This window comes from Cydia fagiglandana, chromosome 12 (assembly GCF_963556715.1).
Source record: "Cydia fagiglandana chromosome 12, ilCydFagi1.1, whole genome shotgun sequence".
NCBI classification, from domain to species: domain Eukaryota; kingdom Metazoa; phylum Arthropoda; class Insecta; order Lepidoptera; family Tortricidae; genus Cydia; species Cydia fagiglandana.
In genome coordinates, this window is record NC_085943.1 from 6,776,942 (window position 1) to 6,789,257 (window position 12,316).

A 12,316-nucleotide genomic window follows, 5' to 3' on the forward strand; every position below is an offset into this window, starting at 1 on the left:
TTTCAAAGAACGATCCCGGAACTGTTGGCACGGAAAAGTAATATTCTTAAGTGCATTAGGTAGTTGTCTCAAAAGGACTATATAATTTGTTGCTACCAAAATATACTTTATGGCGAATACGCTCAGCGTGGCACGCGCTAACATTAGAGCAAAATAAATAACGTAAGCGCCTTTATAGTGGATGATGTGAATGAACATTTTCATAATAACGTGGGAAAATATGGTCTCTGCCTCTAAGCAATCCGTTGGTCCCCGAATAATTAACAAATTAGGTTGCCTACTAAATAAATTCCTCTCATCGCTCAATTAGTTTTATGACAACAACCATGATGAGTGGATGACTAATACGGTGCGAACATTCCGAGTTAATCCCCATGTGACGACAATTTCGGGAAACTATAACCAAATCGAGATGACTCAGGTTAAGTTGCATTTTCACGACTATCATAAGATTCATCAGTGAAGTAAATATAGATATAGAACTTGACCTTTGCCCAACAGTGGGACAATGTAGTCAGATAATAATAAAAATATGACTGAGTCATATAGGCCGCAATTACCTTTCTAGTGTCATTACTGGTTGCAAGAAATATCAAGGCTAACAATAAGTAATGAACCGGGCTGTCTACATTAAACGTTTATGTTTACCCTTCGGTTAGTTAAAGTTAAGTACATATTGCAATGTTAAAAAACTACAAGATACGTAAAACAAATATAATTTATGGAAAACACGATGGGTTACATATACATCTCAGATAAATCACTTATTTAAATAGTGGCGGATCAAATGACGCCTAACGAGTTAATATCCTTAAATTGCTTTAGGCTGCAGAGCGAATATAAAAATACATATACTCAAAACCCTCGTACCTCTGTAATAAGATAAGTATGTAACAAAATATTCGGCATTCGGAGAAAAAAGACAAATAAAATCATAGTTGTAGCTGGCAATTCAATTCATGGTTTGAAATCGGGTTGTATTTTTTTACTGTTTGTATTTTTTTTCCCAATATGTTAAACGAAAGTGAAGCAACACAATAATGTCAATAATAAACCACGACGAGAGTTGGCTGCTTATCGTATCGTACGTAAACTAGGATTTCATGAATATAGCACAACACACAGCTGGCGCCACCCACTCAGGGTCTAATTTAAATGCTTGCGAATTTAGCTTGACCTTACAGATAAACATGATAATCTCCCAACAATGTATTAATTCTGATTTATTGTGTTACGTGCTTCTTGCCAATTTAGGAAACAAATTAAAATGATAATAACGAATCTGAAACGGTAATACGGAGTGTATTAAAATTTTAGCAAATATCATCTCCTAATTACCTATTTGCATGTGGATTTGGTCCAACAATCAATCTTATATGAAGGACTACAACTTGTGCAGTCGCCATCACATATATCGGAGCGGCCATGGTGCTCACAAATATCTGAACACGCCTCTATTGTGCGTGCGTGTTCAGATATTTTTGAGCACCTCGGCCGCTCCGATATATCTAATGGCGACTGTACTATTATACTGTCCATGATTATACTAGCTTCGCCCGCGACATAATACGCGTAGAAGTCGTTAGAAACTTTCAACTCTATTGTCACCCGCTTGAAGATAAATTTCATTGAAATCCTATCTTATGTCTGCAGCTGTTTAGGATGTGCGTTGTTAGTTTTACGGGAGTCTTATGCAGGTTGACTAAAAAATAAGTGCATTTCCGTTGCCAGGGAGGTTTTGGGATTATACTGAGCAACTTTTACTATGGGACCAATCTCGAAAAGGCGAAAAATAATTGGCTGTTTCATACATTTTGGCTGGTCTATTTTCTATGGGAGGGTAATTATTTTTTATTCTATATAGAATAAAAAAAAGGCTTACCTATAGTACTGTCCGGAGGTGCTGTTGGGCCATAGCAGCATGACGGCCACGGGCGACTCGTTGGGCCCGAGCCGGCGCTCCTTGCACTCGCCGCTGACCACGTCTCCCACCACCTGGATGGTATACAACATATAAACAACCCAATCTTAGCCCTTCCCGTTTGTACAGTCAGCAGAAGTTGCTAAGCAGACGAGGTGTTCAAAATTACCTTGACACACTCTTATCCTCTAAACCAGGGGTCTCCAAACTTTTTTCCCTGAGGGCTATATTGCGCCTCAAAATTTTCGCGCGGGCCAATGACGGGTCTGTCGGTGCCCAAGGGCGGGGGAGGGGGGTATATCTGGTTGCTGCTGTTAGGGCTGAACACTGGAGCTTGGCTCCTGCGGGCCGGGCTGGACCGCTGTCGGCGGGCCGGATTGGAACGCTTCGCACGCCGGATTTGGCCCGCGGGCCTGGGTTTGGAGAGCCCTGCTCTTAACAATAAAGTCTCGTCAAGATCATTTTGTACACCTCGCCCGTTGAGCAACTTCTGCTGCTGACTGTACTCATGCAAATATTTACGAATGCGATTGGTGTCGATCTATTTAACTCAGAAAAGAACCTAGACTAGGCCTTGTTGGGATCAGGCTGGCCTTCTCGCGATGTTTTCTTCCACCGAGTTCACATGGTACTCGTGATATGTATGAATTACAATTTTACATAATTACTTTTAATTAATATCATTTATATGTGTATCTGTCTGTGGTAAAGTAGCTCCAAATCACTAACCACTTATCCCTTTTCAATATAACATAAGTATGTATTGTCACTGCAATGGACATGGAAATTTTCTAAGTAACACTACAATAGCAAATAAACTAATCAACACGTTTTGCATAACAAAATAACACCTATAAGCCAGAGAGTCAAGTGTTACATTTAATAATTAAGGGCATACTCGGCCCACGGCACAGGTGCAGCGAGGAATGCATCTCGGAATCTAATGTGACTAATGATGTAATATGACAAACAATAAGGATATGTCTATTGGAGTGACTAAGACAAAAAAGGTTATCATTGTTTCCTGTTACTCCTTTACAAATCTGCTGAAACATATTAGACCTTCTAGCATGACTTTGCGTTATCGCGCGCGACTGCATACAGCATGGAGTCGCGCGTGAGAATGAAGTCATGCTAGACCGTCCGGTGTATTGGAGTAATTCCAAATCACTTCAGATAGTTGGCCTCTTTCGAAATGGAATTTATTTTAAGATAAAGATATCTTTTGTTTGCATCAAAAGTAATTGTATCAGTTGTAATTGAAATTGTTCTGTTTTGTTTTTAAAGGCTTGGCCACACACAGAGCGCGACGCAGCGCCGCGTGATGCCGACGCGAAGCCTGGTCAAACAGGGCGCGCGCCGATCGCGCCGGCCTCACGCTCTCAACACGCCCTCAAGGCGCGCGTGAACGCGGCGCGGCCGCGCGGGAACGCGGCGCGGCCGCGCGGGAACGCGGCGCACCGCTCGCTGCCTAACGTCCGATCCTACTGATGTGACCTTGCGCGACGCGGCGGGCCGCCGCGTTCGCTCGGCGCAGCGCTGCGCACGCGCCGCGCGGACGCAAGGAGCCGCGCGGCGCGGGGCGCGACAGAAGCGGGGCGTGATACCGGCGGGACGCAGTCTGTTTGACGTCGGTAACCTGTTAGCATGTGCCGCGGTCGCGCGGCGTGGACGCGGCGCGGACGCGGCGCTGCGTCGCGCTCTGTATGTGGCCAAGCCTTTATACATTTAAGTGGGCTATTAAGTTTCTCTTTATCTACAACTAGTAGATCCACTTATGGAATGTGATTGCATGACATACATTAACATTTATATGTAAAATGTAAATGTAAATAATAGTATAAAAGCATCAGTGGCGTAACTAGGAAGGGGGGAGAGGTTCAGAGGGGCACGTTAGTACGTGGCCCAGGAGCCGTCCATGAGGGGGCGCCAAGATAGGCAAACCTGGCCCATCTGGCCCACAGTGGAAAAGAGAAAGCCAATCTCACACACACGATGTACAGTCGCCATCAGATATATCGGAGCGGCCAAGGTGTTCACAATATCTGAACGCGCACTCTAATGCCTTGACAATAGAGGCGTGTTCAGATATTTATGAACACCTTGGCCGCTCCGATATATCTGATGGCGACTGTATCTCACACGCCAGTGGGCCAATGATAGTCAAGGTGAGACATTGGCAGTTGGATATAGCAAAGCGACCGGGTTTGTCAAAGTTACCATGCAAACGGATTGCTAGCTTTTAGAGCTATAGTAGACAGAAACTGCTCCAATAGCATGGACATTAACACTGGCGTTCTGCAAGGTTCTGTGTTCTCAACGCTGTTTTTGCTCCATATTAATGGCATGTTTTTTATCGACGACACGACTCTAGGCAGGACAGTACAGGATGAACATTACACAGGCCGTGCCGAAATCCCTCATTCTATGCTATGCTAGAAAGTCGTAAAAAGCTTCATCGGATATCGAGAGCACTCTATTTAGACTTTCAATGTAGGATTGAAGCATGAGTATGGTAGTACTATTAGTTATTCTGTGATATGAGTTTCATTTTGTATGTTTATTCTGCCTTTAAATTTCATAGTTTTCTAGTTAAATTTTGCTTATTGTTTGTTATTGTTTTTATTACAGATGAATCATTCTTTAAGTTTCTTGGAAAATCAAGCAGCATTTTTTAAATTTAAAAATATGTCTACTTACCTCTGCCAATTCATATGGTCCTCCGGAGCCATTGTTTAAGTTTAGTTTGTCAGCAATGCAACAAACTATCTCATCGGAGCTTGTCTGTTTGGACGCTTCCACTGACAGAGCCTCATATTGTGCTGAGAGTGCACCCACAAACACCTAAACAATAAAAACACATTTTATAATAAGTACATTATATAATTTTGAAAGATAAATATTATAACATCCCCTCTTTGACTATGTGCTACTTAGCATTTTCTATGATACCCATTTCATACCGTCTTACTCAGGTAAAACTTGGGGTAGCCTGGCATAGTGTGCTACACTGGATTAGTGACATGAATTGATTTCCATAGAACAGGGGTCACTAATCTTTAAACCAAATCCAGTCTGTAAGTCCTTGCTTTTGGCTCATGGAATGTAAGAAGGGAAAAAACCTTGCTGTGATCTCAGGATATAAAGTAAGGGATGCACCAACCATATTTAACGGACTGATCAATGGCACTAAGAGCATTTTTACATTGTCCAATCCAAAATAAGAAATAAATACAGAGAATCATATATTTTTTACATTTTACTTCCTTACGACATCCAATATCGGATCGGACAGTGTGAAAACACTCTAAACAGTCAAATGAATATTTTCAATTTCAAATGATAAATTTTTGTAAATCCTTTAATGTTGACAGACGGTTTGGTGCTATGCCTTTCAAAAATGAAAGTAAGAAATTTGCAAAATTAGCTTTTCCCTGCTCTATATATTATGCTGCAAGTTCGACACATAGATATGAGGTACACCAGTGGCCTTTTCTGAGGGAATGTCTAACGTTATTTCCACCACCACCACCACCACCACCTAGTGTACAGAGTAGTGTAGGTAACTGCAATACAATCTCACTAACCAGGCACTAACGCTGACACAATAGAGCGGATTACTGGAAAATTCGCTTTACTGGAAGTTAGAGCAACTCTGCATATCATAGATGCGTTTTTAGTATGTTGTAGAAATACTTTTTACTAAAATACTAAATTTTTTACTAAATTTAAAAGATAATCTACTCTTATTAAGTTATCAGGAACTTCACCATTCATAAAGACATTGAAGAGCGAAAATGTTAGCGCACCAAGTAAACTATCGAGGTTTCACAGTATAAGTACTATAACAGAATGTTATCTAACAGGTATGTAAATTTTTGAGACTACATAATTTTGTTCGGGGCAGTAACATTATCTTAATTAAACCAATTTAATTTTCACATAAACCTTTGGGGAACAGGCTATAGTTTATATTATGTTTGTAACTTGTATGACATTTTTATATGAAAGCAAATGGCCTAACTGATGGAGAATCAATGCAATGTTTTTTTTTAAAGTAGGATAAAACAACTACTTATATATTGAAAATGTATAGTATATAATTGGTCTTTTTATAGATTGATTTATATTGGTTAAAAATGAACTGATCATTGTATTTTCATTCTAAATAATTTTGGTATTTTGAAAAGGATTTGTCTCTCAAATCATGACTTTATAAATTACAATTTAACATATTAGTCCTAAATTAAGAGTAAATTTTCATACCACTGTTAGCTATATCACTAAAACCTTATCAAAATGTTGTTTGAGCATCCTGTGGCAGCTAGCCTTGAAAATGCCATGTCACTGACCTGCACAATGTATCTGTGATTTTCTGCGTGAGCCATCCTGTGGCATCCTAATGCTGGCAGCTTGATGTCAGCGGTGACTCCTTGATCCTCATGTTGCACTACCACTGTACACTTGTTGAGCACACACAAACATGCGAATGGACATTTAAACAACACAAGGTATTTATTTTCCTGGTACGAGCACTTATAATCGCAAAAAGATTGACTGCAGTAAAGTCCGAGCGTGCATTTATGTTGTATTTAGACAATATTGCTGAAAAGCGGGTCTCGTGCACCTGACCCCCAGAGAGCTGAACTCAACCGTGACAGGTCCATAAAATGTCATATCCCGACAAATACTGGTCTCTTGTGGCGTTGCTACGGCTTGTCTGATATCCTGGTGCCTCTCTATTTGTAAAATGCTCGGACCCGTAGAACACAAAGAAGAGAAATCTTAGATTTGGGTCACATGCTGATTAATTGGAATGGTCTTTTGGAACTCTCTTTTTGTTTCTTCAGTATAGCTCCTCGGTAAACGCTTCAACGGACGAATTAGCCACCGGTAAGCACACGTTAATGCAAATAAAATAATCTTATTACAGATAAAAATAACACCATTTAAAAGTGCAGCGAAATCGGTGTCTCCAACAACCTGTTATTTGTCAAACACGACTTTTGTTAACACACCACGTAATCACACCCGTTGAACTTCTGCAATTTTTATGATCATGAAAACGTTTTTCACTTTATAAAGCTTCTGTTATCATTAATATTTTACTTCAAGTTACAGAAATTGTTTTCTTGGACTAATCTGAACTACAGAACCACCATTTTTATTTGTGTCTGGTAGAATTGAATCGTGTATCTAAATGTAATTATTTCAAAGTGCATTTGAAATGTATGGCATTCTTCACATTGTTTTAGCATTCGTACTTGGCAGTATTATAGCATAGACAATATTACATAGAGTTAAGCATAGACTACGTAAAATAAAATAAAACGTTTTTAAATATTTTATCTGTATCTGTAATGCTGCTACTACACGCTACACTACTTAAAGCTGCAACAGACTACCGCACCGCACCGTATCGCAACCTTGGTGCGGTGCGGCGCACTTATCGATAGTGTACTCAAGTGGTTATATTCTCTTTGAGTGTGCTTAGAGCATTTAATAATATATAGAACCAGTCCGTCCTTTTCTTTTGGGTGCTAGTACTAGTGTAAGACAAAGATAGTATGATTGTCTCTCTCTATGATTGAAATGAGACAATCCTTTGACAAACTATAGTTACTAGCTCTAAAGCCCCCTCCAGACTATGTGCGTGAATCGCGGGCGAAGCCGCGAACGCGAGTGTGGAGTCGATTTCGCTGTCTACGAAAATCGACGCCACACTTGCGTTCGCGGCTTCGCGCCGCGATTCGCGCACGAGTGTGGAGGGGGCTTAAGATAGTGTGTAAAAGAAAGAAATATCTCTTTCTCGCTCTCACTTATGTGTGCGGCGCATCAACGTTGCGGTGCGATAGTCTGTTTTAGCTTTTAGGTGATCGCCGTACTTGCGTGAAGGACGCAGCTATAAGTTAGAGCGAGAAAGAGGTATTTTGACCGTAGTGCGGTGCGGTGTAGTAGTCCGTAACAGCTTTTACATTTATTTCATATCAAAAGTTCTTTCAATCATTCTTTTGAATAAATGCACAAATAAATGAACATTTCAAGTAATGAATGAAAGCAAATATAATAATATGTATTATAAAAGGAAAAGAGGAAAAGGTTTTTCCAAGGGCCCAACGTTTTCTGTTCTCTTTCACGACGCAGCAACTAGTATCATTTCTCTCTCCTCGCTCTTTTAAAATGCCGTTGGTCAAAAAAGGACAACCATACTGTTGACAAGGTGGACTTCAAATCAAGTGTTGCCTTTCTTGATGCGCCCAGGCTGTGTATGTGTGCGTAAAAGCGTATATGTGTGCTCTTTTAGGGATGTGAAAAGTCGATTTTAATCATGTTATATATCGATAAACGCTACACAGCGGAACGAAATAGCGATTAATTGAAGCTTCAATATCTTCGTTAAACATAAACATAATTGAAATGCTAATGGATAATGAATATATTATAATATAATAATATAATTCAATTATTGCGGAACACCTATTTTAGGAGGTATTTATGTATTTTAATTAAATATCTGAACTTTCCCTTGGTTCCCTGCTGGGGCGTGACTATAAAATTGTGATCTGATAACCACAATAAAGAATAAAAGCGTTTTTGGTCATTTTAGGTATCGTTAAGCCTTTGAAGTACAATTAAAATTGCAAGAAATGTCGATAGTTTATCGATATGACTTTATCGACATGGCTACAGCAACGTGGGCCTCATTGTTAATCGTACACTAAACAAAAGTGGCAACAGTGACAGCTCGCTATGACACCGTCTATATATATTATAAGTCTATGGGTTTTTCGTTTGTTTTTTTTTCTTCATATACATGGCAACACCTATGTACAACGCAAGAGCGCGAAGGAGACTTCGTTTCAAAGCAAAATCCGCAAGGATGTTTATATTCTTCTAATCAACCAAATGAGATAAGTTACCTATAGGTATTTTCTTTGGGCCATTCCTCACTCCTCAGCCTCAGACTCCTTAGAGGGCTCAGAGTATTCATTCCGTTTCAGTGTAGTGTGGTAACTGGTAACTGTATCGAAGATCGAAGAGGTACAAAAATGAATTCACCGGGCTGGTTCTAATCTAAACGTCTATAGAAAGGAGGCAGCGGGATGTTTGGCGATGAAAATAATAACCAGGTAAGAGGTAGGTACTGATAATTAAATTACCATCATTCTCTCACAGAATTATACATTTGTAAGGGCTCCTCTACAGGATGGCCCAGCGCCGGCCACTCCAAGGGACGCAGTCATGCGGTAGAATGATCACTTGCTCCCTCTAACGCATAAATTCATCCCCTGGAGTGGCCGGAGTTGGGCCATCGTGTAGAAGAGCCATAACCTGCAGTCCTGCAGCAGGCGACGCTTTATGCTCACGACGACGTTGCAAAGCAAATGTTAATAAGATTTCGCTAGGCGCCTACTGTGTTAGATACCTAGTAGTAAAACAATGAGAGGTAAATTTGTAGTATCCCGGGAAAAAAGTAAGCCATAGTTTTAATAAAGTCAACTCATTTTGAACTTTATTACAAAGAACTGAAACTCAGATTCTAAGTAATTGTATTTAGTTGCTAAAATAGCCTCTGCCCGTATAAGGATTAAACTCAGACCTATCCAAGATTCAAATCGTTTGCGCTACGACAGCTAAACGCTTTCTGTCTCTCTATCACTCTTACATATTAGTGCGATAGAGAGACAGATAGCGTTTCGTTGTCGTATCGCAAACAATTGGCATGTTGGCTAGGCACCCTAGGCGTGTTATAGGTAAGTTACTGATATAACCACGAAATACACGCGTGTTTTTTGAATTATGTTTATGTTTATTTATATATGTTCTTTAGTTTTTAGTTTTAATTTAGTTTTATTTTATAGATAAGTTAGTTTATTTTCATTTTTAATATTTGTATCTACCTTATCAATAAACTATACATTGTTCTTGATATAGTTCGGTAGCAGACGCGGACAGTAGAAGCTTTGTAATAGAGTTCCATTTCCTACTTTTGGTTTGGGCAGGGGTGCGAAACTCCTGAGATCGGTCAAACTCGGCTCCGCTCGGCTCAGCATTGCTCCGAGCAATTATTAGGGTTGGCACCACTTGACTACCTTCTGCGTGCACGACCACAGATAAGATAATCACTTGAATTTTGACAACCCTAAATAGCCGAAAGGGATAGTGTCATATATTAGAAAGGGATAGCATGATTCGACCCTGAACCGCTGTCAAACTTCGGTTTTGTAGGAAGCTTCCTTTCTGTACGGTAGTACTATTATTTATTCTGTGGTTTGGGTACACACAGAACCTCAGCATTTGTTGCATTGGCCTGCGGCGCTTTCATATTACTGCAGGACTGTAGGGTCTGTACTAGTCTGTAGGTAGAGTCTGCTGTGGCCCCGTACAATCCACGACTCTTTTCTTTCCGCACAGACTATATATATATGTCGCAGTAAGATAGATATAGCCGTTATATAGTTATAACCCTAGGGATATAATTATATGACGTAACATAGTTATACGAAAACGATTCATTACTATCTTACTAGGTATATAACTATAATACGGCTTTAGTTTAGTGATATAGTTATATTACTGGATTAAGTTTAGTGAAATAATTGTAAGTAGGAGTGAAGCGGTGCGGCGGAGGTATAGTTATATCCCTAGGGATATAGTTATATGCCGTATAGTACGTAACTACGTATTATAATCATATTCCTAGTAAGATAGTAATTGTAGGTATTAGGAGTGCGGCAGTGCGGCGGAGGTTTAGTTATATCCCTAGGGATATAGTTATATGCCGTATTATAATCATATTCCTAGTAAGATAACTATTATATATATTTTCATGCTGCTATTTTTAAGGGTTTATGAGGCATAGCGATCGATTCACGAAAGCTGGCGCGAGATTTGACAGAATTTCAATGAAAATAGCTGTCACTCAGTAGAAATCTCGCGCCAGCTTTCGTGAATCGACCTGTACTTTTACGTAATATTGCTAAAAAGTATTATACGGCATATAACTATATCCCTAGGGATATAACTATACCTCCGCCGCACTGCTGCACTCCTACCTACAATTATTTCACTAAACTCAATCCAGTAATATAACTATATCACTAAACTTAATCCAGTAATATAACTATATCACTAAACTAAAGCCGTATTATAGTTATATACCTAGTAAGATAGTAATGAATCGCTTTCATATAACTATGTTACGTCATATAATTATATCCCTAGAGTTATAACTATATAACGGCTTTATCTATCTTACTGCGACATATACATATGAAACGAGTTATTACATTTCGTCGGGTGACTAGCAAAAGTCACTAAGTACTATCAAAAAATTAAAGTAACAATGCACTTTATTACACTTGTAACACGGTTTATTGTCCATTAATTTCAATGGTGTTAGTTAGTTAGTGGCAAAATCGAAGCTAGGAGAGGAAAAAGAAAACCACGAGCTATACACAACAACTAAAAGCAAAAGCAAATGTCGTGTCTTACAGAACTAAAGAACCTGGCCGAGGACTGCGAAAACTGGCGCATACTCCACCGACAAGAGCCATGCTCTTAAATTATGATGATGATGAGTTAGTGACTTTTGCTTGTTACCCCACGATATATTCTTTTGTGGACACTTTTTGCTATCTCGTTATTCTTGTTGCTAACTGTCCTGAAAAAAGATAGATTAAATAACTTATGTGATGAGGGTGTGTGCCGCTATCTATTAAATAAGTTAACAATAAGTCTTAAATAATTGATAAATAGGTCCAGTCAAACACATTTGAGTTCATCTCTCATTTTTATGAAATAACTAACACATGCTATATTCGAAAATTTTTAAGAAAACTCTTCTATTTTCAAGACCAATGACCTAAGAATATTTGTATTTACAATAAATAAACAGCGCATATACACTATGCTTTTACCTATTTGTGACGTTCCACTGCAAAAGGTACCTTATGGCGGCTGGCGCTTACGAGCCCCGATGCATATGTTTTCGTCAGGTGACCCCATTTTTTGAGGTTCTTGCGTTTGTTCAAAAATAATGTTTTTGTTTAAAAATTACTAATATTTAATGCTTATACTAATGTAATTTAATTTTATATGGTAATACTCTGCAATAACTAAATCCAAATACAAGAAATACCGTTTGTACTGAAAGAAAAAAAAAATTTTTTTTATTATTTTTTTGACGGGTAGGATTACAACATATGTGAAAAGGGCTATTACCAGGGAAAGCAATAGGGCTCTGCCAATGTACTGAAAATTTTGTTTTGAGCCCATGCATGCAGCAGTGCTGTAAGAGAGGACAATATGATTTGGACAACGTTTTTGATAACTCCTTTTTTTCAGCAATAAAAGACTCATGCAATTTTATTATACGATCAAAATAAACTAAAT

General features: G+C 39.1%; 1 protein-coding gene across 1 annotated transcript in view; it reads right to left on the reverse strand.

Annotated features, from left to right (window-relative positions):
* LOC134669332 (unconventional myosin-IXAa-like) overlaps nucleotides 1–7,126 on the reverse strand; it is a 51,672-nt gene extending 44,546 nt beyond the window's left edge. Inside the window, exons 1-3 of the mRNA XM_063526844.1 lie at nucleotides 6,274–7,126; nucleotides 4,622–4,765; nucleotides 1,883–1,995 (exon numbers count right to left, since the gene is read on the reverse strand). Coding sequence (XP_063382914.1) covers nucleotides 1,883–1,995; nucleotides 4,622–4,765; nucleotides 6,274–6,309 — 293 coding nt within the window. The 5' untranslated portion in view covers nucleotides 6,310–7,126. The remainder of the gene's footprint in view (nucleotides 1–1,882; nucleotides 1,996–4,621; nucleotides 4,766–6,273) is intronic.
* Nucleotides 7,127–12,316: the final 5,190 nt, after the last annotated feature.